The 27,430-nt window shown below is 44.2% G+C and overlaps 1 protein-coding gene across 1 annotated transcript; it reads left to right on the forward strand.

Annotated features, from left to right (window-relative positions):
- The first annotated feature begins 6,582 nt into the window (after positions 1 to 6,582).
- On the forward strand, positions 6,583 to 24,595 carry UMPS (uridine monophosphate synthetase). The gene is made up of 6 exons (XM_060262275.1): positions 6,583 to 6,756; positions 17,372 to 17,525; positions 17,833 to 18,501; positions 19,524 to 19,699; positions 21,119 to 21,233; positions 23,551 to 24,595. The coding sequence occupies exons 1-6, from the start codon at positions 6,622 to 6,624 to the stop codon at positions 23,742 to 23,744; spliced, it is 1,443 nt and encodes a 480-aa protein (XP_060118258.1). The 5' UTR covers positions 6,583 to 6,621; the 3' UTR covers positions 23,745 to 24,595.
- The last annotated feature ends 2,835 nt before the right edge of the window (positions 24,596 to 27,430 follow it).

Raw genomic sequence — 27,430 nt, forward strand, 5'->3', positions numbered from 1 at the left:
CGTGGTTGACTGATCAGACACAGCAGCCACAGAGTGGAGCAATGGACTTCTTTTTAAAAATTTGTCTTCTGAGTATGCACATAAGCACTTACGCTTCAAAGTCCTGGCAGAATGGTGGCAGCTGGTGGCCAATTGTTGGAGGAGGCTGCTGGGATATGTAGTCCAGCACGAGGGAAGTCTTTTTTAAACTCTGTGTTTGAAAACTTCAACATGTGAAAGCTGGGGGGGGGGAGAGAACAGAGAAACCTCATCCTGTGTGCTGCAACCATCATCCTCAGACTGCCCCCTCCCCCTCTGAAAAAACCTAATCTCTTTTCAAGTAACCTATTTCCCACCCCATGTGCTGCAAAACACAGAAAAAAAGCTGAAATACACAGTCATCTTTCTGTGGAAGTTTTAAAAAAGAAAATAGAAGCCCCTGTGTGTTTGTGTGAGAGAGTGCAGTTATGTGCACACTGTAGGCTTCCCAATCCCCCAGGTCCCAGCAGGGGATCCCCTGGTTTTACAGGCTTCCCCCCTCCCCCAGCCAGCTGGCCAGCGGGGGAAGCCCCACCCCCACAGCCATTATGCACCTCCAGGAACGATTCCCATAGGGAATGATGGGGAATTGATCCGCAGGTGTCAGGGGCTCTGGGGGGGCTGTTTTTTGAGGTAGAGGTGCCAAATTTTCCGTATAGCATCTAGTGCCTCTCCCCAAAATACCCACCAAGTTTCAAAAGGATTGGACCAGGGGGTCCAATTCTATGAGCCCCAAAAGAAGGTGCCCCTATCCTTCATTATTTTCTATAGAAGGAAGGCATTCTAAAAGGTGTGCGGTCCCTTTAAATGTGATGGCCAGAACTCCCTTGGAGTTCAATTATGTTTGTCACACCCTTGCTCCTGGCTCTGCCCCCAATGTCTCCTGGCTCCACCCCCAAAGTCTCCTGGCTCCACCCCCAAAGTCCCCAGATATTTCTTGAATTGGACTTGGCAACCCTAGCACATTGCCAACTAGTAAAAAAAATGGGAGCTGGGAAAACAAGACATCAGCCAGACCTGTTGGGTGGCATAGGTGAGCAACAGATGAATCAGACAACAGGAAATCCAGTTGGAAGCCAGCTCAGCCCAAAAGGACTGGACTTTCACAGGTTTCAAAGAAACGCACAGTTAAGGGGATGGGATGCTGATGACTCAGGCATGACAAACAGATGTTGCTGTCTGATTGTGCACTTTATATCCAGAAGGGAACAGCAACAAAAATGGATCAAATGGAACATCTAATCACACCCTTAAGATTACTTTTTCCCCACAACTAGAAGACCAAGTTACTGTATTGTTAGTCCCAAAATATTTTTCAAAGTTGTCTATTAGGTCTTACAGTAATCATTACAAATGCTGAGTAAGCAGTGATCCTAATCTTAAGACATAACAATGTGTCCTCCCTCCAGCTGTAATTTCTTCTGATTTTAGAGGTACCTGCTCCAAGACAATGAAATGAACTTCTAGTGCAAGAATTTGCAATGCTCTGGTCCTCCCGTGTTTGGAGGCATCTGGTAGTGCAGCTGTAGATGTCAATGATCTCATTCCTGGTTACTAACAAATTCAATTTTTTTTGTTACACACCAAAATTCCAGTGAGCTAGCACCTAATAACCTGTACTTGGGCTAAACCTTTTCAGACTACATGAGAGGCTTATTGGACATTCCTCCATACACATAATTTATTCATAAAGAAACAGACAAGTCACAAACAAGGAAGATCCTAGTATTTTCCCCTGACATACTAGCTTTCTATGTGTAGGGTTTGTTTTGTTTTTATATGGAGGAGGATTAATGGCTTTTTTTGAGCAGGAACACAGAGGAATGCAGTTCGGGCTGGCTTGGTGTCAGGGCAGTGTTCCCTCTAAGCTGAGTTAGTGTGAGCTAGCTCACAGTTTTTTTAGCCTCTGGCTCACACATTTTTGTCTTCTCTCACAAAAAAATTGCCCCAGAGCAAACCAATGTATGCAGTAGCTTACAACTTTAATGCCAGTAGCTCACAAAGGAGAATTTCTGCTCACAGGACTCCACAGCTTAGAGCAGGGGTGTCAAACTTATTTGTTATGAGGGCTGGATCTGACATAAATGAGACCTTGCCGGGCTGGGTCATGTCAGGCTGGGCCATGTTGGGCCAGGCCATGTCTGTACCTATTTAAGATTAGGTAACAGATATAAACTTTGTAAAGGACACAGACAAACACAATTAAATATATATTTTTAAAAAACTTAAAACATGTTTACAACATTAGCACTCATTGGTCTTAAAAGTGCTTTTTTTCTGTTTCTCCCATGGGATCCAGGGAACTGGGCAAAGGAAGCTCCGGCTCTTTCCTTCTTTCCCCAGGGGACTGGTGTGTGTGTGTGTGGGGGGGGAAGCAGCAGCCTCAGCCAATAGAAGGAAGAGAGGCTTGGCTCAGTAGCTCTGCTGTGCAACTGAGGGAGCCTGGAAAAACAAGCTCTGCCTTCCCGCTTCCTTCCTCCCCAAAGGAGAAGCCTCAGCCAATGGACAAAATAGAGGTTTTACTCTGCAGCTCCTGTGTAATTGAGCAAGCCTTGTAAAGCAAACTGTTATGAAGAAGGAAGCAAGATCTAGGGAAAAGAAAGCAGATGACAGCCAGTTGCTTGGGGGCCAGATAGGAGCCCTCTGGGGGCCTGATTCGGCCCCTGGACCGTATGTTTGACACCCCTGGCTTAGAGGAAACATTGGTCAGGGGGTGTGGCCTAATATGCAAATGAGTTCCCGCAGGGCTTTTTCTACAAAAAAAAAAGGCCTGGAAGCATTCAATCATGTTATAGTTTAAACCAGTACAGCTCAGGTTTACTTACCATTCCGCTTCAGTAAGAATCAGGTCTAAATATACAGAAAACAACTAGTCTGTTTATTTCTACATCAAGCATAAATGGAATGCGGAAAGAGATGGCTATTACTCTGTCTCCTAACATCTCATTTCTGTGCATGTTTGCTGTTTGGGCTCTTTAATCTGTAGCTACACCTACAAACCTCACAAGGCCTTTAAAAAGCATAGTTCTTAAATAATACTTAATACCAAGTGTAATCTTATCCTGAAGTATTCCAATGATCCATTAATTTAAATGGGCCCTATGCTGGAATAGTATAGCATAGGATCACATTTCAAATATGACCAAAAGACTCACAAAATTTGGGACAGGCTATGAGCTTCATGAGTCATTACAAACTTCTCCAGATAGAGCTAGCATGTGAGTCCATCTGTCATACTATGGAGAGCAGAATGATTTCAGATGCTCAATGACAACAGCAGGCAAATTACGGGGAGGAGCGGTGGCTCAGTGGCAGAACATCTGCTTGGGAAGCAGAAGGTCCCCAGGTTCAATCCCTGGCATCTCCCAAAAAGGGTCCAGGCAAATAGGTGAGAAAAACCTCAGACCCTGGAGAGCCGCTGCCAGTCTGAGTAGACAATACTGACTTTGATGGACCGAGGGTCTGATTCAGTAGAAGGAAGCTTCATATGTTAGGGGAGGGACGGTGGCTCAGTGCTAGAGCATCTGCTTGGGAAGCAGAAGGTCCCAGGTTCAATCCCCGGCATCTCCAAAAAAGGGTCCAGGCAAATAGGAGTGAAAAACCTCAGCTTGAGACCCTGGAGAGCCGCTGCCAGTCTGAGAAGACAATAGTGACTTTGATAGACTGAGGGTCTGATTCAGTAGAAGGCAGCTTCATATGCAGGAGGGACGGTGGCTCAGTGGCAGAACATCTGCTTGGGAAGCAGAAGGTCCCAGGTTCAATCCCTGGCATCTCCAAAAAAAGGGTCCAGGCAAATAGGTGAGAAAAACCTCAGACCCTGGAGAGCCGCTGCCAGTCTGAGTAGACAATACTGACTTTGATGGACTGAGGGTCTGATTCAGTATAAGGCAGCTTCATTTGTTCATATGTTCAATAGCAGGTAGATTGGGTTAGGTGTGATACACACAGAAGTAATAACATAACGTAAATCATAAATGAAATGTATTCATTATTATAAGTCTCTGTGAATGGGGAAAATGTGATACAATGTTCCACCTTAATGAACAAAATACCCCTTCCCCAGTTTGAGCAACCAACATGGCTGTAATTAAAAACAGCTAATCCAAAACAGAGATATGGTGTTATTTAAGATTCAGAGCGAGGACAGAATCTCAAAGCTTCAAAGCATGAGAAGTCCACTTAGGGGAGGGACGGTGGCTCAGTGGTAGAGCATCTGCTTGGGAAGCAGAAGGTTCCAGGTTCAATCCCTGGCATCTCCAACTGAAAAGGGTCCAGGCAAGTAGGTGTGAAAAACCTCAGCTTGAGACCCTGGAGAGCCACTGCCAGTCTGAGAAGACAATACTGACTTTGATGGACCAAGGGTCTGATTCTGTAGAAGGCAGCTTCATATGTTAGGGGAGGGATGGTGGCTCAGTGGTAGAGCATCTGCTTGGGAAGCAGAAGGTCCCAGGTTCAATCCCTGGCATCTCCAAAAAAGGGTCCAGGCAAGTAGGTGTGAAAAACCTCAGCTTGAGACCCTGGAGAGCAGGGGAGGGACGGTGGCTCAGTGGTAGAGCATCTGCTTGGGAAGCAGAAGGTCCCAGGTTCAATCCCTGGCATCTCCAACTGAAAAGGGTCCAGGCAAGTAGGTGTGAAAAACCTCAGCTTGAGACCCTGGAGAGCCACTGCCAGTCTGAGAAGACAATACTGACTTTGATGGACCAAGGGTCTGATTCTGTAGAAGGCAGCTTCATATGTTAGGGGAGGGATGGTGGCTCAGTGGTAGAGCATCTGCTTGGGAAGCAGAAGGTCCCAGGTTCAATCCCTGGCATCTCCAAAAAAGGGTCCAGGCAAGTAGGTGTGAAAAACCTCAGCTTGAGACCCTGGAGAGCAGGGGAGGGACGGTGGCTCAGTGGTAGAGCATCTGCTTGGGAAGCAGAAGGTCCCAGGTTCAATCCCTGGCATCTCCAACTGAAAAGGGTCCAGGCAAGTAGGTGTGAAAAACCTCAGCTTGAGACCCTGGAGAGCCACTGCCAGTCTGAGAAGACAATACTGACTTTGATGGACCAAGGGTCTGATTCTGTAGAAGGCAGCTTCATATGTTAGGGGAGGGATGGTGGCTCAGTGGTAGAGCATCTGCTTGGGAAGCAGAAGGTCCCAGGTTCAATCCCTGGCATCTCCAAAAAAGGGTCCAGGCAAGTAGGTGTGAAAAACCTCAGCTTGAGACCCTGGAGAGCAGGGGAGGGACGGTGGCTCAGTGGTAGAGCATCTGCTTGGGAAGCAGAAGGTCCCAGGTTCAATCCCTGGCATCTCCAACTGAAAAGGGTCCAGGCAAGTAGGTGTGAAAAACCTCAGCTTGAGACCCTGGAGAGCCACTGCCAGTCTGAGAAGACAATACTGACTTTGATGGACCAAGGGTCTGATTCTGTAGAAGGCAGCTTCATATGTTAGGGGAGGGATGGTGGCTCAGTGGTAGAGCATCTGCTTGGGAAGCAGAAGGTCCCAGGTTCAATCCCTGGCATCTCCAAAAAAGGGTCCAGGCAAGTAGGTGTGAAAAACCTCAGCTTGAGACCCTGGAGAGCAGGGGAGGGACGGTGGCTCAGTGGTAGAGCATCTGCTTGGGAAGCAGAAGGTCCCAGGTTCAATCCCCGGCATCTCCAAAAAAGGGTCCAAGCAAATAGGTGTGAAAAACCTCAGCTGGAGACCCTGGAGAGCCGTTGCCAGTCTGAGAAGACAATACTGACTTTGATGGACCGAGGGTCTGATTCAGTATAAGGCAGCTTCATATGTTAGGGGAGGGACGGTGGCTCAGTGGTAGAGCATCTGCTTGGGAAGCAGAAGGTCTCAGGTTCAATCCCCGGCATCTCCAAAAAAGGGTCCAGGCAAATAGGTGTGAAAAACCTCAGCTGGAGACCCTGGAGAGCAGGGGAGGGACGATGGCTCAGTGGTAGAGCATCTGCTTGGGAAGCAGAAGGTCCCAGGTTCAATCCCCGGCATCTCCAAAAAAGGGTCCAAGCAAATAGGTGTGAAAAACCTCAGCTGGAGACCCTGGAGAGCCGCTGCCAGTCTGAGAAGACAATACTGACTTTGATGGACCGAGGGTCTGATTCAGTAGAAGGCAGCTTCATATGTTCACTTGGATAACAAAACCTAGAGCTGGACACGTCAGCACGCGCCCTCACAAGCCTTGCATGGCGTGCAGTGTTGTCACCTAGAACCGCATTCCTTTCCCCCGCCGGCAATTTAAATATATATATATATATTTGTATGTATATTGTATATGTATATATGTACTATATACTATGTATAATACTATATATATATATATATATGTATTATATATATATGTATTAAATATATATATTATATATTTAAATTATGTATATATTTAATACATAATTTAAATATATAATGGCAATTAAAAACATCCTATTTAAAAGTGGTACTAAAAACGCCATCGCTAAAACCCCCTCGGCCCCCTCTGCCGTTACCAAGCCCCGCCTCCTAGGGCCTGCAGCCAATGCGGGGGCGGAATTTTTCAAACAGAGGCGCCACCACAGGCCGTTGCAACGGGGCCTTGCGTTCTTCTTGCGTCATCACCCGGCGACGGAAGTGCGGGGCGCGATGGAGCGCCTGGCGTGCGAGCTGCACGGCGTCGGGGCTCTTCGGTTCGGGGACTTCGTGCTCAAGAGCGGCCTCGTCTCCCCGGTCTACGTGGACTTGCGCGTCATCGTCTCCTACCCGGCTCTGCTCAACGAAGTAGGCGCTCTTTTCCCCGCGGGGGACCGGGCCGATGCCCAGTGATACCCGCGTGCGGGAGTGGGAGGAGCGCGCTCTTGAGCGAGGCAGAGGAGGAGGCGCTGCAGGGTTGTCTGGGCTGTCCGAAGGGCCGAGTAGCTGAACCTGTATATCCAGTCTTTGGATGCGCAGAAGTTCTTTGTGGCCATCGTTTCGAGTCATCCGCCCCTGCCTGCCTCGTCGCAGGAACAACAGCGTTGTGTTGCCTTGAAGACGAACGAGTTTGTTGCGCTGTTTGGTTGTTTTTTGTGAGCAAAACCCCGTTTTGTTGCATGCATATTGGTGGTTTTCTGGGGAGGGACGGTGGCTCAGTGGCAGAGCATCTGCTTGGGAAGCAGAAGGTCCCAGGTTCAATCCCTGGCATCTCCAACTAAAAAGGGTCCTGGTAAACTGGTGTGAAAAACCTCAGCTTGAGACCCTGGAGAGCAGGGGAGGGACGGTGGCTCAGTGGTAGAGCATCTGCTTGGTAAGCAGAAGGTCCCAGGTTCAATCCCTGGCATCTCCAACTAAAAAGGGTCCAGGCAAGTAGGTGAAAAACCTCCGCTTGAGACCCTGGAGAGCCGCTGCCAGTCTGAGTAGACAATACTGACTTTGATGGACCCAGGCTCTGATTCAGTATAAGGCAGCTTCATATGTTCATATGTTCTAAGTGGATTTGGTATACGTCATGCCCTGACTAGCGAATGGAGCAATTTGTTTCTAAAGTGCGAGGTGGTAACAGGTGCCTCTCACAGACTCGCTTGAACATGTTAAAAAACTGGCGTGTGCAGCTGGTTTCACCGCAGATCAGGTTGCTTAGTGACAGCAGTGGTGGATTCTGTAGCTTCGGCCGTATATGTAGTGTTCTTCTGCATTTAGGTGACTATAGGCATTGCTTTGTGTTGTCATCGCACTCATCTCTTTACCTAACATGTCTGAAATGCTATAAATGTGAAGTCCTGTTGTTGTTCGGAAGGAAAGCTGGAAAGACTTCTTCAAAATCCAGATACTTGCTTACGAAGTCCACGTGCCAGAATGATTGTTAGCCATATAATATGGCTGTCGTGACATGGGGGGTGGCGGGGTGGTTAGGGATAGGCTAGAAATTAGCTGTTACCTATAATGGATGGATGTATAAGAAGAGCCCTGCTGGATCACACTAATGGTCCATCTAGTCCAGCATCCTGTTTCACACAGTAGCCAACTAGTTCCTCTGGAGGGCCAGCAACAGGGCCTGGAGGGCGAGACTTTCTTCTGATGTGGCCTCTTGGCTCTGGGATTTAGACAATGAGTGCCTCTGAACGTGGAGGTTTCCTTAAGTCACCCTGGCTAGTAGCCATTGATAGACTTATCTTGCATGAATCTATCTAATCCCCTTTTAAAGCTGTTTATTTCTGTGGCCATCACGACATCCTCTGGCAGCAAATCCCACATTTTAAGTACTGTCTGTTTAAAGTAGTATTTCCTTTTGTTCATCCTGCACCTATTGCCAATCAGTTTCATTGGATGCCCTCAAATTTTAGTATTTTGGGAGAAGGAGAATTTATTTATTTTTGTTAGTATTTTGAAGGAGGTGGAAAAATTTATGAGCCTCTATCATGCCCCCCCTTCCCCTGCTTATAGTCATCTCCTTTTTAAATTGAAATCTCCCAGAGTCTTTATTCTTTCCTCATAGGGAAGGTACCCTCTAATAATCTTGGTTGCTTTCCTCTGTACTTTTTTCCTGCTTTGCAGTGTCCTTTTCAAGATACGGTAACCAGAACTGTACACAGTACGCCAAATGAGGCTGCACAGGGGCATCACAATGTCAGCCATTTTATTCTCTTTTTAAATTTTCTGTGAGTATTTTGTGCATGTTGATGTATGCGTGTGTGCATACCTGGAAGTCATGGTTGACTTCTCGCAACCTCTACTGTGGGTTAGATGTTCAGAGAGGGGGCTCTATTGCTGCCTCTTTGTCTCAGCCCTGGTATTCCTTGGAGGTCCCCCATTCAGGTACTTGCCAGGGTTGACCCTGATTAGCTTCCTAGATCTGATGAGATTGGGCTTGCCTGGGCTATCCAGGTCAGGGCTGATATTTTATTCTGAATCCCTTTCCTAAAAATCCTTAACACACAGTCTGCCTTTTTTCACTGCTGCAGCACTTTGGGTTGACACTTGCATCGGTTTATCCACTACAGCCCTAAGATCTTTTTCCTTCTCACTCTCAACAAGTTCAGACCCCAGTAGCCTATACTTGAAGTTGGAATTGTTTGTCCCAGTGTGCATCAGCATACCCTTACCAACATTGAATACTATTTGTCATGTTGTTGCCCACTCATCTAGTTTGTGGAGGTCTTCATAGTTAGCCTTGGTTTTCACCAACCTAAATAATCTTGTGTCATCTGTAAACTTAACCACTACCCTACTCACTCCTAGGTCCAGATCATTTATGAATAAATTAAATAGTACTGGCCTCAGTACCAATCCTCATGGGACCTCACTGTGTACTTCCCTCTATTCTGAGAAGTGTCCATTGATTCCTACTCTTTGCTTCCTGTCATTTTACCTCTTTTTAATCCATCAGAGAATCCATCCTGTTATCCTATGACTGCTAAGTTTATTCAGGAGTTTTTGGGGAGGTACCATGTCTAAAGCCTTTTGCAAGTCAAGGTATAGAATGTCTACTAGATCACCGTTGTCGACATGCTTGTTCACTTTCTCAAAGAACTCCAAAAGATTAGTGCAGCAGGACTTCCCTTTGGAGAAGCCATGCTGGTCCCCGCCCCCCCACCTCAGCAGGCTTTGTCCTTCTATGTACCAATTATCTTTGATTACAGTTTCTACTAATTTGCATGGAACTGACATTAGACTGACTGGCTAGTAATTTTCTGGTTCCCCTCTGGATCCCTTTTTAAAACTGGTGTCACATTTGTAACTATCCAGTCTTCTGGTACAGAGGGTGAATTTAGTTAGATCAGGGGTGGCCAAACTGTGGCTCTTTGTCTGTGACTCCCAGAGGTCAAGGAGGAACATAATGCAGGTTTACTCTCAAGTATGCATGCTTAGCATTGGGACCTCAGCCTTGAGCACTGACCCATAGGTAAATGACTATTTTTGCTCTGTGAAGTGAGGAAGGAGGAGAAATAGGCTTGCAAGCTCTTCTCTACCACAGAGGTCACCTGGAGAGGAGAAAGAGAGCACAAGGGAGCCACTGGAGGGAGGGATGGAATTAAAGAGGGTAGCTCAGGGTTCCATCTTAATTTCATAGCTCTTGTAGGAGCTGTGTTTACTAACCTTGGTGTCAAGGCAAAGAGAGATGCATAATGATACAAACGATGGTCAGTGATTTATATGGTACATGTGTGTTTCCTTCTTCCACTGGTGACAAAAAAATAACTCTGTAACCTTTCCCTATGCTGATCTTATGGGGACTGTTATTCCTTGCTTATATTTTAAGAAAAGTTTTTTCTTGCATGGCCATGTTTAAAGTGCATACATATGTATTGTGTCTTTCTTTGCAAAGGAAGTATTAAGAGTTTTTATAAAGATGCATGTGTAATATTTGTTCATGTCTTGCGGCTCTCAAACATCTAACATTTATTCTATATGGCTCTTACATTAAGCAAGTTTGGCCACCCCTGCATTATACATATGGGTTAAAACCCATATCTTACATCTGAGTTCCTTAAGAACTTTTGGGTGTATGCCATCAGGACCTGTAAACTTATTGGTTTTTAATTTGCCCAGTAGGAAATTTCACCTCTGGTCACCTCCATCTGGCTCAGTTCTTTTGACTTCTTTCCTGAAAATAAGGACTGTTTATTTGATTGTACCTCTTTATTTTTTGCTTAAGGCTATGACTGTGTCACAAGTAGGGAACCAGGGAGGGCCTTCTACTGCTGGCCACCATTCTGTTAGAGCACCTACCCAACCCCTGTCTTCCTTCTCAGCAAGCACCTTTTTATCTGTGACGGAAGGGGTGTGTGGACCCAGGCAGTATAACAACAATAAGTTTATTGACGTGCTCAAGAACAAACAAGTGGGTTGTAACTTTTAGTGCACTATTGAACATTGAAACAGTAAAAGTGGTACAAAGCAAAATAAAAAGCCCCAGCATGATTAACTATATGTTCCCTTCCACTAATTCCAGTGACTCACCATGCTTTGGATGAGGGAACGTCCTATCTGCAGCCTCTCCCCAGCTCAGCCTTTTCCAGAGAGAACAACCCTCCCTCTCCAGCTGGGCCTTTTATTTCCTTTCTTCCAGGTCCCATCCCTCTGGGCAAGTTTTCCATCAAAAACTGCTCGCTATGCAATCATGTTACCTGCCCCTAATATACCTGCATTAAGCTCACTCTCCCCAAAGCTTGGAGGGACCTGGCAGTCAGAAAGGCAGCAAGACCAGGCCTCCCATCATACAACAGTCTTTCCAAAACAGGCTGTGTGAAGCCAGCACAGACTTCATCTTTGAACCAGCCTCACAGACCCAGCGGAAGGTGAGCCAAAAAGGAGTACAGAGAGCAAGCATGTACACAGGTTCCCATGACTGATACAATCAACAGAGATAGTTAGCCTTGTCTCCCTACTAATCCATAGTCCCATCTCTTCTAACTCTGGCATAGCTGCACTGTCTCCTGTGAAGTAACTTGGAAGGTCTAGCATCTCTACCCCTTCAACATCGAGTCACTGACACATAGGAACACAAACACTGGCAACCTTCTGGATCTCGGCAGCTTAAGCCAAGCATCCTACACATACCCAGTTTTAATGTAGCTGCTCATTACACCTTGGACCAGCCCATCCCTGTCTCCCCAAAGCATACTTACACCGGCACTCTGAGCCCAAAATTTGTACATATCTTGAGGCATCTGGAAGAGTGTACCCTCAGACTCTGTCTGAGTCTTTTTCATGAACCACTTGTCACCCCTGTCTTCCCCCTCCTTTCTCCATGTGGATTCCGGTCTTCAGTATTAGGTGAATATTGCCCTAATCTATATCTAACCCCTTCTTGTCACTATTGATCACTTCTGTGTTTCTTAGGTCTTTATGTGTTGAGCTATGGTTATTATTTTGCTTGAGTGATTGGTGTGAATGTATAAATTTATCCACAATCAAAAAACCTCAGTTAAGGCCTCTTTCTTCCATTGGTATCCCTCACAATCTGACTCTTCGTATACACAGAGTATAAAGAACCTTTAAGCACATGAGCTGCCCTGTGTGTCGACAACCAGACTCAGGCAATCTGTGTAACAGGGACAGAAGGCATCTTGAGAAATGTAGGCCTTGTAGTTACTTTAATACAGGCTTCCCTGGAGCCTGTAGACCTCACTTGGCCTAGGATCTCGATAGGCTGTATGAACAGAGAGAGAGAGAGAGAGAAATTCCTTTCGCTTCCCACCATGGGACCCACGAGCCTCCAAAAAACCTATTGGGGGTTCATGAGAGGGCAATGAATAGGAATGGTGTCAGGAACAGGTCCCTGGCAAGTATAGCTGGAGATGGCACTATGACTTGCTTGCTGGTACAATCATCTTTGCTCATTAACAACTCATCATTTTGCAGATGTATTTGTATCTATGTGATAAACTAACTCCATCCTACAAATGTATTCATGAGTACTAACATCCATTGTATTTCTTACTTAAACATTCAGTAGACAAATACTGACTTTGATGGTCCGAGGGTCTGATTCAGTAGAAGGCAGCTTCATATGTTCATATGAAGGGGACCATTTGCCCCGCCTGGTGTAGCTGGGAAAATGCCAGCTTGGTAACATTTGTGATCTGGGCCTGCGTTGATAAGAAGGCATCCAGAACCACACCCACATTTTTGACACAGACTGTGCCGATATTGAGGGCACACCATGAAGAGCAGGGAGTTGGTACCCTAACTCTGAGTCCCCTGTACCCAGCAACAGAACCTCCATCTTAGTTGGGTTCAGTCTCACCCAGCTCATTCAGCCATCCCACCGTAGCTTCCAGACCATAGGCCAGATTTTGTGGGGCAGCCAGCCATCAACAGATACAGCTCGGTGTCATCAGCATACTGGTGACACCCCATCCCAAAACTCCACACCAACTTTCACTCAGCTCTGAGTCCTCACCCTTGCTGTCTTCCCACCCACCCTGCAGCTAAAGCAGACACTGGCTTTCCATTCCCCCCCCCCCACACACATGTATGTGTGTCCCTGTGTCTGGTAGCTCAAAGCCCTGAAACTGGTCCAGAACGCTAAGAAGGAAGAATAATTTTTTTTGGGGGGGGGTGTTCAGGGGGAGCATGACACTGAAGCACTTCATTCCTTTTGTTTGCAGGGCATTGTTGCCACCTTTTCCTCTCATAGCCAGCCTTGTGGTGTTTGGCATCAGCGTGAGCTTGTGGCTTTTTTTTTTTTTGACCTGGCATGGTTGTGTTATCGAGTATCCCCCTCAAGGCAGGCATTTCTGTAGGGGATTTTATCTTTCAGTTTTCCATCTTCTCCCCCCTCCCTACAGCACCTACCTAACAGAGTGCAGTCTTTCTCCACAATGGGGACAAAAGCAGGAAGCCGGCGACCTCAGCAGGTCGACACAGCCCTCACCTGGAGATTGGCAACAATAGTTCTCCAGGCAGAAATGGCTAATTTTGAGAGTGGATTCTATGCAATGGTACCTGGCTGAGGTCCCATCCCTTCTCAAACTCACTCTCTCCAGGCCCCACTCACCAAATCTCCAGGAATTTCCCAACCTGGAGTTAGCAGCCGGGCCAAGTTAAATGATGCCAGCTGGGTGGCATCAGGTCACCCAGAGGGGCTGCAAGGCCTAGGGTAGCCAACCTCCAGGTGGAGCCTGAAGATCTCCTGGGATCAGAACTGAATTCCAGACAACAGATTTCTCGTTTTTAAAAAGTTTTATTGATTTAAACTACAATAAAGAAGCATTGCAGATGATACATAAAGGGGGGGGGGGGAGAAAAGGGGACTTTAGAGAGTGGGGGAAAAAAGGCAACAGCAGCTAGTACAAATATATCAGTTATAATTCCACCTCCCAATATATTAATCAAATCTTCCTACCTACAAGTATAAAAATCTCCTTAAGTATTACATCCTTTATTCTCTCACTAGTGTAAAAGAAACAATTCTTATAATAAATTAGTAAAGCAATATAAGACCAAACAATTCTTCTTAAACACGAATTAAATATAACCAATTAATAAGGAAAATTTTTCTAAGACTGTCTCAACATCAAGTTACCTAATTTAACTTAAACCTATAAAAAGCACAGATTAGATTACTAATTTAGTCCAATCCTGATTAAAAGGAACACAAAGTTATTTCTTTGTTCACAGCAAATTACATAAGATACATCAAATACAACAATCTATCTCCATCTAAACCATTTCTCCTGCTAACATATTAATAGCAACTCTGCCATATTTCCAAAACCATCAAATTCTGCAGCCTTTATACTGTCTGGCTTTTCTCACATCATTAGAAACAATCTCCCTAAATATGCAAACTGTAAGTAGATTTATTATCTAGGAAGTTATACTAATAAACCTCATTAACATCATTTTTCAGGATCTTTCTTGATCTTTTAATTTTAAACCTCTGTTCATTAATATTAGTTACATGTTTGCTTATTCAGCAGGAAGAGAAAACAAGGGGGGGGGGAAACGAAAGAGCCAAAGCCCTTCTTCCCAAAAAATTTTTTAAAAAAACTTTTAAGTTCCTTTACTTTCTACACCCGAATTGTATCCGAGGCAGTCCCTTTATCCCTTTGACCACAGCTTATCTTTTGAGTAATACCTTTCACTTCTTGGTCAGAGTTCTTTATTCAGCCATTCACCAAAGCAGAAAAACCAAAGTCTTTTTTATGGAAAGGTTTCCAGATCCAAATGCGTTGCTCAAAGCGCAGCTTTACTCTTCTCAGCATGTTCTGACCCTTCAACCACAGGAAGAAGAATTCGTCGCCATGTTCCCTTCTCCGCTTGAGTGGTTTTAAAAGTGCATCATAAGAGACCATCTTCTTTCGCCTTTGTTTGCTTCGCATAACAATTTCCCTTTCTGTTTCCACTGCCATTGAATCGCTCTCCTTGATGCAGAACCCCTGTAGATTAGCTATTCATTAGTTGTCGGATCTTCTTCGCTCAACTCATTAGCAATGGGCATAAAGTAATCTCTAAGAAGCTGCTTAAGTGAAATCAAATCTTACTTTAAAGATCTAATAATGAGGAAATATCTTTTCCATGTGCCATTTCGTTAGAAAGTGCCATACTCAGTTTGTACACTCCAAAGTCAGTCTCTCAAGTCAGATTGTATTTTCACTTGCTTCCTGTTGAAGGTATTCTTTCAGTTAAAGTCAGATAAAAGAGACAGAGTTCTTTTTCTTTTCTTTTCATCTCTTTTGTGTTGAAATCCTATTGCAAATTCTTGATAATCTCTGTAATGTATATCCAACTAAAGTCCACATCAATTTTAGTAATTATATTCAGTCCAATTCAAAAGCTTAAGACTGCTCCTGTTGGTCCGAGGCCGCTTGGAATCCTCCGTGAGCTGGTCTTTTATAGTTATGCAGAATGACCCATCGGGGTAGATTTAGGAAAAAACACCTACTTGTTAAGTAGAATCATCGCTTTAGAAGTGGAAATATGTTGATTTGAAGATGTACTGGAGAAAAGGAAAGCATAAAAGCGATCGGGAGTTCTTTTTTTAGTGCTGATAAGCAGCTTTCGTAGCCACGGAGCCTCAGGATGCACGATGAGCGTAGGGTGCAGTTGCCACTACCCCCCCTCCCCCACTGTGGGGTTCCCATGCCGAGAGAAAGCCCTCCAGACTCAGAGATGTTGCAGAGAGAGCTCTGCAGGCAGCTCTGAAGCCAAGATGACGGATCCCAGAAGTCCAGACAACAGATTTCTCTCCCCATTCTGGAGAAAATAACTGTGGACTATATGCTATTCTATTTGCCTGAGGCCTCACCCTTTACTGAAAAAAGCAGCCTGGGTTGCCTAGCAACAGCCTTCCTAGGGGGAAGTAAGCGGGGCCTTGCCTCCCTGCCTATTTGTGTGGCCTTTGGAGGCTGCGTGTGCTGGTAGGCCTTTTGTGAGGTCACAGTAGCTCTGCAGCCCTTTCTAAGGCTGGTTAACAAAGGACACAGAGAAGAGTTGGCTGTCTCTGAGGTAAGACTGTTAACATTCCTGGTCCTGAGTAGGCAGGGGCTGAGGAACATGTCTCCCACAGTTTACTGTTTACTTCACTGTTTGCTTTGCAGCAACGTTGTTTGTGTGTGGGGGGGGAGGGGGGGACGGACTATCCCAGACTTCTTGCAGCAGGCCCTGAGAAGAGGCAGTAGTAGTCAGTAAGGCTCCAGGAGAACTTCTCAGCAGAGAACTGTCTCGCTCAAAGGCCAGCAGCCTTCTGATTGGGTTCTGGCCTGACAGGGACATCAGTAGGTGGGTCACAGCGAGGCTACCCAATGACGGGGGGAAGTGGTGACAGAATGCAAGGCCATTCCTGTGGGAGCCCCAACTTCCAATAAAAACTGAGGATTGAGCCAACGCGTCCAGCTTTTATTATATCTATGATGATGCACGAGTATGACTATAAGCTATCTTTTCTTTCCCTCCTCAATCCAAATAGCAGCAGAGTGACTTGTCCTCAGCCTGTTTTGTGTAGTCATAAGGCATATTGTTTTTTTAAAAAAAGGTCCTTCCTGTGTGAATGTCGAACTTCTGGGTTGGCGGGGGGTGGGGGGGGGTGGAGATGTATTTTCTGACAGATAGGAGAAAGACTAGAAAGGTGAAGGCCTGGGAAAAAACTGGAAACATTTGGGAAAACGTTTTTTTTTCTTCTTCGTTTTTCCTGAAGCTTTTTTTGTGCTTTTTTGAAAAATTGAAAGAGAAGAAATTATTTATGGAATGTTTTATTTTAACATGATTAATAAAATATTTTAAGACGAGGTGTTCAGATATTTTCCAAATCATTTCTAAAAAAAGTCTGGTATCGGTTTATTCTAATTTCTGTGCACTGAGGACAAGCAAGTCCTAGGTCATGCCCATCCATTTAAACTTAGTCCTACACTCCCTTCTATACACTTCCCCCCTCTTCAGTTCTTTTTATGAGAATGAGTTTTTTATTTTTATTTAATACTGTGGAGAGGAAATATGAATAATATTTACTTCTGGATTTTTAAAAATTGTTTTGTGGAGGTTTTTTTGTCTGTTGCACATAAACTAGTAAAAAGTTCAGGAAATTGTTGCTCCATTTGTTACAATTATAAATAAATATTATTTTTAAAGTAAATTCTGTTTGTAATAATTGTTTGGATACATTGTATTTTTAATATGCTAGTTGTGATAATTTCATGTCAAGTAAAATTGTCCATAGTCATATTTTATGTTCCTAAAGTAATAGAATGACTTTCAACCTGGAAAAAAAGTGCTAATTTAGCATTTTTTTTTCAATTTTTCCGTAAATGTCCGTTTTTTTCTGAAAAAAACCAGGAAAAAAATGGGTTTTTTTCTGAGCTTCAAAATTTCCAGAAATTTTACATCTCTAGGAAAGAGAGTCCGCAAGCTATTACCAAGTAACTCAAATGTATAGTCATGTTAATTAGTATCTTTTAAACTTTCCCCCCCTCAGGTAGCTCATCTTCTCTTTCAAACAGCAAAGGATGCTGGAATCAAGTATGACTGTGCGTGTGGGGTTCCATACACTGCTTTACCATTGGCTACGATCATCTGCTCAGCCAACCAGATCCCAATGCTTATTCGCAGGAAGGAAGCTAAAGAGCATGGTAAAAGAGACAATCTGGGTTGTACATGTTGGTATATAAGCTGTGATTATTCAAGACTGCAAAGATGTTTTTAAAATTGTCTCAGCTTCTTATATTTATTAGTTTAATGATTTAATTTACAGGTTTTGAAAGTGGAACTTTCAGTCTTAAGTGGCATGCCTGTGTTTTAGCGACACCGGTAGAAAAATGCTGCCAGAAGTTATTTATTCTAAATTATTATATATGTTTATTTTTAATGACAGCAGTAATCTTCTGATCTGAACTAGACCATCGTTGAATTGGTGTACTTTATTTATTGCTTTTAAAGGTACCAAGCGCATTGTGGAAGGCATCATAAATGCAGGAGAAACTTGTCTTATCATTGAGGATGTGGTCACCACTGGCTCAAGTGTCTTGGAGACAGCAGAGGTTCTTCGTAAGGAGGGATTGAATGTTACTGATGCTGTTGTGCTGTTGGACAGAGAGCAGGGAGGAGGAGCCATGCTGGCAAAAAATGGGATTTGCTTGCATTCAGTATGTACTTTGTCCACAGTGCTCAGGATCCTTGAGCAGCAGAAAAAAGTTGCCTCAGTGATGGTGATGAAGGTAGAGAGATTCGTTCGAGAAAACATTAGCAAGTCTCCTGAGCAAAATGGTACTTCTGCTATAAAAAGAACGTGCAAAGAAATGAGTTTTGGTGCTCGGGCCGAGTTGCCTGGCACACATCCCCTTGCTGTTCGGCTTCTCAGGCTCATGGAGAAAAAGCAGTCTAATTTGTGTCTTTCGGCTGATGTAACCAAGTCCACAGAACTGCTCCACCTGGCTGCTGTTCTTGGCCCATCCATCTGTATCTTAAAAACGCACATAGATATTCTGGAAGATTTCACCTCAGAAGTAATAAAAGAATTAAGAGAACTTGCAGACCAGTATGAATTCTTGATATTTGAAGACCGGAAGTTTGCAGACATTGGAAATACCGTGAAGCATCAGTATGAAGGTGAGGCTGGATTTGCTTGTTGTCGCGCTCCCAATCTGTAATTTGATGCATTTCTTTGAAGACCTGTATAAATTCAAAGGAACGCGACACTCGTTCCTTATTTCAGTACAGATAAATCTTCGCAGCTTTTTTTGAGCTGGGTTTTATTCTGATTGTTACATCACGTTGAGGGAAATGGCACTCATTTAAAGTTTGAAGTCAAGGTATGTGATAGTTATAAAGAAAAATATATTGATTGCTCAGGACTGTGAGGATTCGTGGTGCTGATTTATGGCCTTGCTGAATGTGCCCAACAGGGTTTTAGACCACAGGGACTCTCTTTCACCGTGCTGTTAGAGGTAAGTAAAAGGAAGTCCTCCTTCACCCAAAGGGTGATTGACATGTGGAATTCACTGCCACAGGAGGTGGTGGCGGCTACAAGCATAGCCACCTTCAAGACGGGGTTAGATAAAAATATGGAGCACAGGTCCATCAGTGGCTATTAGCCACAGTGTGTATATGTGTGTGTGTATATATATTTTGGCCACTGTGTGACACAGAGTGTTGGACTGGAGGGGCCATTGGCCTGATCCAACAGGGCTTCTCTTATGTTCTTATGTGACACAGAGTGTTGGACTGGATGGGCCATTGGCCTGATCCAACATGGCTTCTCTTATGTTCTTATGTGACACAGAGTGTTGGACTGGAGGGGCCATTGGCCTGATCCAACATGGCTTCTCTTATGTTCTTATGTGACACAGAGTGTTGGACTGGAGGGGCCATCGGCCTGATCCAACAGGGCTTCTCTTATGTTCTTCTGTGACACAGAGTGTTGGACTGGAGGGGCCATTGGCCTGATCCAACATGGCTTCTCTTATGTTCTTATGTGACACAGAGTGTTGGCCTGGATGGGCCATTGGCCCGATCTAACATGGCTTCTCTTATGTTCTTATGTATAAGAAACATTTCATAGCCAGTGTTTTAAGCAGCGTTCCAGCTGAGAAAAAGTTCCTTAGCTGGTAATTCCCCTTTTTCCTTTTCAGGTGGTGTCTTCAAAATAGCATCCTGGTCGGATATAGTTAATGCCCATGCGGTTCCTGGTCCTGGAGTTGTTAAAGGACTGAAAACAGTAGGGCAGCCTTTGCAACGGGGATGTCTTCTGATTGGGGAGATGAGTTCAGAAGGGTCTCTGGCTACTGGCGAATATACAAAAGCAGCAGTAAGTTTGAGTATTCACTCAGGATATTTTTCTGGCAAGGATTTCCCCCCCTTCTGCCACACAGCAGTCTTTATTTAGTTGATATATACTTTGGTCTCCAGCAAACTGAGACAGTGTTCAGTTAAGAATGAAAACAGTCAAGAGGCAAATGGCAGCAGTGTGAAAGTTGCACAAAAATGACAGTGAACATCCAATTTAAAGCCAGCCATCAACACTGATATTCCCAATCACATCTCATAAAAGCAGCAATAATTCAAAATACAAACACTGATCAAACCAACAATAGCAGCATAAATAATTATTTCATGAGCATTCCAAATCCATGAATGATGGATTCTAACACCAGTTTGGTGTAGTGGTTAAGTGCATGGACTCTTATCTGGGAGAACAGGGTTTGATTCCCCACTCCTCCACTTGCACCTGCTGATATGACCTTGGGTCAGCCACAAGTTCTCTCAAAGCTGTTCTGCTCAAGAGCAGTTCTGGGAGAGCTCTCTCAGCCCCACCTACCTCACAGGGTGCTTGTTGTTGGGAGGGGAAGGGAAAGGCGATCGTAAGTCACTCTGAGACTCCTTAGGGTAGTGAAAGAGAGAGTATAAATCCAGTCTCTTCTTAAAATAACATATTACATAAAATTCAGAGCCAGTCCACCCCCAGCCAACAATTTACAGAAGCAGGGCTGAATATGAAAACTTGCCTGATACAAAAAAGTTTCCAGGTTTGATGTCAGAGAGAGACATTATACAACAGATAAGGGCAAGTCTTTGTCTTACCCACAAGGGTAAAGGCACACAAATACGGCCTCAGAGGGTGATGGTTTTGAATTCTGCTTTCAGCTTCCTTATTAAGATATTAGCAAGAATAATACTGGCTGATGGCTTTCATGCTTACTTGAGAGTGGAGCCACTTAAGGTTGTAGAAGCCCCCCTCCCCACCCCCGCCAATCAGTGGGTAAAACCATGCCGTGCGGCTGCACTCGCTTTCTGTCAGGACCAGCGTCCTGAAAGGGCGGCCCCGCTGCCTCCTCCCCTCCCCACTTCCTGGATGGGAGAAGCGTCAGTGGCAGCAGGGCTGTCCTTTCAGGACGCTGGTCCTGACAGTGAGTGAGGCTCGGTTTCACCCACTGATCGGCGGGGAGTGGGATGCGCCTTTAGATAGCCGGGAACGTGGCACTAGAGCCCGTTCTGGCATTGAAATCGACATGGGGTGGGGAAGGGAGGGGGCTGGGGAATGGGCAAACTAGGCGTTTGCCTGGGGGGGAGGTCAAATTTGCCACCCTCGCCCTGCCAGCACCCTGGGCAATCTGGGCAAGCCGGCCCTGGAAGCATGGAATAGAAATCTATACATTTGCCACTGTTATGTTAATTTCTTCGCGCAGTAAAGGCATCATATTTACTATTACGGTCTATTTTCTTGTAGGTTAAAATGGCTGAAGAACACTCTGATTTTGTTCTGGGTTTTATTTCTGGCTCCAGAATTGTTGAAAAACCAGAATTCCTTCACTTGACTCCTGGTGTTCAAATGCAGGCTGGAGGTAAGTCTTTCCATGCAACTGACCCATTTGGAACTTCTGCCATGATTGTGAGATGAAAGAAATCAGTGTGGCAATACGTATATTTTTTAAAAAATAATAGACTAGAGATGGTTCTGGCCAAATTTTCTCCCCTGTGTTTTGTGTAGTTACCTGGCTGAGGATGCAGAATGATGCCCCAACCTGACTGGCTTGTTGCCAGCATTGTGCACCTTGTTCTGTGCTGTCTTCATCATGGGGAAGAGACGGGGGAGCTGCCCTCTTCTCTTATTTACACCTTGCCCAGTGAAGTAGGGGGGAGGAGTAAACACAAAAACAGACTAGTTGTGTACAGATAAATCATCCATATTAAAGTGAGCCGAATGCATAGTCAAGTGATACCAAACATGTTTTCTTGTAATGTCCATGATGTTCTTTTTGCAGCTTCATACACTGAAAGCCATACCTTTTAAAAATATCTTGCTTTGTTTTGAATGCTTGTAAGTTTGGAATTCTTGTACCACCATATAGCTGTGGAAATTGCAGCTATGAAAGATTTATCTTTGTAAAATTAGATTCCTCTTCCATATTAATAGATATCATTCCTTTCTTGTATATAAATCATAATTTATTGTTGTACAAGCAGTATCCTGTATGTTAAATGCCAGAGAGAGCCAGTGGATAATGTACAGACTCTTATCTGGGAGAACTGGGTTTCATTCCCCACTCCTTCACATGCAACTGCTGGAGTGACCTTGGGTCAGGCATAACTCTCAAAGCTGTTCTGCTCAAAGAGCAGTTCTTGGAAAATTCTCTCGGCACCACTTACCTCACAGGGTGCTGCTTGTGGGAAGGGAAAGGAGATTATAAACCGCTCTGACACTTCTTCGGGTAGTAATGGGCAGGGTATACATCCAATCGCCTCTTCTTCCTCTTTGTAAAAATCTTTTGAGAAGGGGAGCTGGTAGAAGGGGGGGCCTGACACTCTTCTCTTTTTCCTCCTCTTCTCCTTCTCCTCTTCTGCCTCTCCTCCTCCTCCTCCAAAATCAAATGACATTCCAGAAGATCCATGAATGCATCTCTAGCACTTTTAAACCTGTAGAGGGAATAAATTCTTCTCCTCTCTCTCTGCCATCTTCCCAGTCTCAAAATATTCATTACCCCATACTGCTCATATAAGAACATACAGGCAGTTCCCTGAAGAGCCAGTTTGGTGTAGTGGTTAAGTGTGCGGACTCTTATCTGGGAGAACCGGGTTTGATTCCCCACTCCTCCACCTGCACCTGCTGGAATGGCCTTGGGTCAGCCATAGGTCTGGCAGGGGTTGTCCTTGAAAGGGCAGCTGCTGTGAGAGCCCTCTCCAGCCCCACCCACCTCACAGGGTGTCTGTTGTGAGGGAGGAAGGGAAAGGAGATTGTGAGCCGCTCTGAGATTCTTCGGAGTGGAGGACGGGATATAAATCCAATATCTTCTTCATCTTCTTCAATGGAGCAAGTAGTAGCTTGAAGGTGGAGGGCATTTAATGTAGGGGAAAACAACTCTGTTAGAAAGATTTTCGGTTTTGTCAAATGGGGTCTTGCATGGCTCTCTTGCAGAAATAAATTGTCCTGAAGATTAGATCACAAATTCTCTGCTGTCTTGTCTGGTTGATCGCTTACTATGATTGTGAGATTGCCTGTTCACATGGGGCCAGTTTACACACAAATGACTCTTAAATATTTGTAAGTATCGTACAAAAAAGCAGTATGCCCTGGGCACTGGGAATCTGCCTGGATGTTGTATCCCCAAGAACATCCTCTTATTATTTTACACTTTGTCTCCCTCTTGCCGTTTTTAATGCTGCTGAGCATTTTCCCTCAAAGTACTTTGGAAGTATCACTGTTGTTGGCATGGGAAGTTGTCTAAGACTGCATTCAGACATCACAGCAAGCTGCAAATACCAGTCTGGTTTGTTGTTGGGCCCCTGCATACCCCTCACTTGCACTTAATCGGGGAGGAACGGTGGCTCAGGGGAGGGATGGTGGCTCAGTGGTAGAGCATCTGCTTGGGAAGCAGAAGGTCCCAGGTTCAATCCCTGGCATCTCCAAAAAGGGTCCAGGCAAGTAGGTGTGAAAATCCTCAGCTGGAGACCCTGGAGAGCCGCTGCCAGTCTGAGAAGACAATACTGACTTTGATGGACCAAAGGTCTGATTCAGTATAAGGCAGCTTCATATGTTCATACTCTCAGCTTGTTATTGTGATGTCTGGATAGATCCTCAGAATGTACTGTGATCCTTGCTGTTTACTGTTGAAAAATGCTGAAGAAAACCAAGCAAATAAAGTGTTTGTGGTACATTTGCAGGTGATAGCTTTGGGCAGAAGTACCTCAGTCCTCAGGAAGTGATTGGAAAAAAAGGCTCTGATATCATCATTGTAGGAAGAGGCATCTTGTCTGCACCCAGCCCTTTGGAGGAAGCAGAGACTTACAGGAAAGCAGCCTGGGAGAGCTATTTGCAGAGAGTTGGTGTCAGCGCACAGCTGGGAAACCAGCTCTGAATCCTATTAAGTATCTCGCTCAAAAAAAATTTCTAGAAGCTGGAATAATTATGAAAGCCATTTGCTTGTTTAACATTTGATTATACTAAAATGTATCCAGCAATGATTATGCACTCGGGCGATTGGTATACCGACTGCAGTTGACCATACTTGGCAATGTGAACTTAAACAGTTTATTTGTGTAGTGCTGAAGTTCTACTGTTCCTTCATTTAAAACAAATTAAAAAACAAAACCAAAATAAATTTTGACTAAATGTGATATCTGAGTTTAGGGTTTTATGTATGAAATTTGTATCTGAAATTCTTTGGCCAGGAAAAGCACTTTGTGCCTTAAGTATTACATTGAAAACAGTTGATTTTAACTTAGTCGAGGCCTTGACAACAGAATGGAAAAGGCAGAATTTTGTTTAACGACTACTCTCCTGTGTCAGTGCTTTCTTCATCAGCATGCAGACAAATAAGCGGGTTCTAGACCACGTAAAGTATGAACTCTCCCTAGAAATTAAAATTATTAAACTGAGGTTATCATACTTGGTCACATTATGAGAAGACAAGAGTCACTGGAGAAGACAATAGCACTGGAAAAGGCAAATGGCAGCAGGGAAAAAGACCTAACATGAGATAGATTGACCGTATTAAGGAAGCCATACCTTCGGTTTGCGAGGCTGTTAGGGAGATGATGTTTTGGCATGCATAAATTCATGGGGTTGCCAAAACTCAGAAGTGACTTGACAGTGCTTAATTCATATACACACCTTGTGTTATGTTTGGGACCCCTCTTCTTCATCTAGTAATTGTGTGGAATGTGCTACATGTTGTGGTAAAAATAAAATAATTTCAAATTTGATAAAGAATGTGTATTGTCGTATGTTTCTGTCTCTTCTGAATAAGAGCCCCACCCCCTACCTTTTTCACACATTGAAATCAGACTTCAGAAATCAGCGGTGGTTTGCTTGCAGTGTGATTGGAACAGAAGTTAACACTGAAAAGGGAAAGTTCGGAGCACTGTGGCTGTGGTGTGGAGTGCTGAAGTCAGAGGGGTCTGCAACATTAATGAAAGGTTTTAAAAGCTTAAATGGAACTTTTTGTTAAACCAAACTACATCATTTCAAATTTTAATGATAGTGTGTCTTCAAAAAATATGGATTAAAGTGAGATATAAATGTAATATAAATAAACATGAGAAACCCTACAATAATCGGTGAGTATCAAGGCCTTGACAGTGCAGCACTGGCTGTTTTTCCTTGTTAAAAAATGTGGGGCGAAACATGTAGCTTCTAAGATTCAACTTTATAAGTGATGGTTTAGCTTTAACTGAAGCTCAGGGTTGCATGTCCTCTTTCTCTTCTATCCTCTCATCATATGTGTCAGACTTGGAACTTCAAAGTGAAATGGAGCATCGTTTGTAGCAGCTTAATCCATTTATTTGAGAACTAGTTGTCTGGGACAGGGACGAGTTGAGATTGATAGAATTCAAAGCAGAACATGCCATTTTAACCTCTAACATCAAAAGCTAAACAACAAAACCATTCTCACACTTTCGGGAGGCAACAGCTCAGGCCTCCTTATCTCTTTCTCAAGGAAGGAACCCTGCCGGTTACCTTGAGGCTCACTATCTTCAAAGCCCTGTTACATTTGTTAGTGCTATGCAAGGAATTCCCATGGGAGTTAGTAACTGTTGCAACAGTGTTTGAAATGCAAGCTTTTATTCACAGGGTTAGTAGAAATATTCAAAATGGAGTTAGTTAGGGCAAGGGGACATGAGCAGTTTAAGGCACAGGTAAGTTCCAATGTCTGACAATATGCCTGAAGTCATTTGGTTGCTTAAATGTTTCATGTAAACCATAGTTTGCCATAACGTCCAAATGAGCAAAATGACAGTGGTTCAAAGGTGGCTTACAATCCTCGTTTGGAGGACAAGCACAAACCGTTGTATGCTGGTTCAAACAGAGAGACAAATCATGGTTTCCACTGAATAGATGGGGATGGACAGAAAAAGGAATAGAGAAGAATACTGCAGGCTTCCTACTGGACGCATAATTTCTCTAAAAGCAGGACAGACTCTAGATTTAGACTGATGTATGTGATTTCCTCCTTCAGCGGACTTTGTACTGGTGAATTGTAAATTTTAAGATACTATTGAGCAAAGAACATGCTCCACGGTGGCCCTCAGCCTCTGTAGTGGAATTTCACACATTCACCTTCAGTGTGAAGCTTTAACCATCAGAAGGTGCAGTGAAGCAGATCTTGAAATCAAGATTACAGTTTTGTTTATATTCTCCAAAGAAGCATTAACTGGCTCCAACCAAAATATTTGGATGTTTAGCTGTTTGGAATAATTTGAGCATATCTCTATACTTAATTATTGGCTGAACACCTGGTTTTTGACAACATGGCAGCTACATAGCCTTGGACTCGCAAGAGAAATTTAACAAATTAGTTTTCCAAAGCTCTTTAGAGTTTTTCCACTAATGGAGAAGAAAAAGCAAGGCAGATCATCTGATTCTATAGAACAGGGTTTTCCAAACTTTCTCTCCCGTGGCCTGGTTATTTTTACACTTCTCTTTCGTGGACCACTAAAATTTGGGGGTGGAGCCAGGAGACTTTGGAAGTGGAGCCAGGAGATAGGAATTATGTCATTTCCTGTGGGTGCCACTTCCAGGTCAAGGGCCAAGTGATGTCACTTCCAGGGCACACTGAACCAAAACTCCACCTTTTCTTGTGATGTCACTCCCAGGGCACTCCCCCAAACCCGCCTCTTCTGAAGTAACTTCGTTTTCAGAAAATCTCTCTGAAACTCATGCTGAGCCAAAATGGGGGCTTTTTCATACATTCCCAGGATCTTCTCTTTCTATCCCCACACCTGCATGTACCTACCTATCTGTTTGTGTGTTCTTCTCCAGCTTGCAAGCACTCCTAATGCCCATGTTCAATTGCCTGCACCACCTACACATCCCTTTCTCAACGGCACTGGCCATTGTATGCAGTTGGGAGTGCTGTTGCCATTGCCATCAGGAATGCCAACACTGTGTACCACTCACACTGGGCCCTGGCAGCTGCTCTACCTCAAAATATGCTGACACATTTAGTAGGCCCTTCCTTCAGCTGCTACTACTGGAACCCTGCCTCAAGCTACAACCAAGCTTGCTTGGTTTCGAGAAAATCTTTTGACAGCTATTTTTCATACTTTTCCTTGGCTGAAACACTGGGAAATTGCTGTGAAAGGTAGCAGAAAATTGTACTGCAATTAATGAATTAATTTCAAGTTATATGAAGTTCATACAAGCTTTTCTGCAATTATCCCAGAAAGGATATTTATGAGGGGCTTGCAGCTTGTTACTGGCTGTGTTTCCCATGCCTTTAAAAGCAACCTGTTGTGCAGATATTTAGCCAGTGAACTTCTTTCATCCTTTTTAATATCTACAGGAGGAGTTTAATTTTGGTGTCAGACAGCTGTTAAAAGCAGGACCAGTAAAATGGGGCCAAGTTAATAGTACCATCAGTTCCAGTGTTGTTGAGATATACAGCAGTAAACTCCAATAATCTCTTTCTGCCCCACACCCCACACTCACACACAAAAATCTCATAGAAAGGCCAGCTGGCTACAACTGGGGGATGTTTGCAAGAACAGTATGATGAACAGAAAAGTTTCATCCAGTAAAAATGGAAGGAAAGAAAGAAAGGGA

The sequence above is a fragment of the Heteronotia binoei genome, chromosome 21 (assembly GCF_032191835.1).
Source record: "Heteronotia binoei isolate CCM8104 ecotype False Entrance Well chromosome 21, APGP_CSIRO_Hbin_v1, whole genome shotgun sequence".
Classification (NCBI taxonomy): Eukaryota; Metazoa; Chordata; class Lepidosauria; order Squamata; family Gekkonidae; genus Heteronotia; species Heteronotia binoei.

Coding starts and splice junctions, on each gene's coding strand:
- UMPS (XM_060262275.1), top strand. CDS start 6,622: ATGGAGCGCCTGGCGTGCGAGCTGCACGGCGTCGGGGCTCTTCGGTTC. Junction 17,526..17,832: donor GAAGGAAGCTAAAGAGCATG/GTAAAAGAGACA, acceptor TTGCTTTTAAAG/GTACCAAGCGCATTGTGGAA. Junction 19,700..21,118: donor GCGAATATACAAAAGCAGCA/GTAAGTTTGAGT, acceptor ATTTTCTTGTAG/GTTAAAATGGCTGAAGAACA.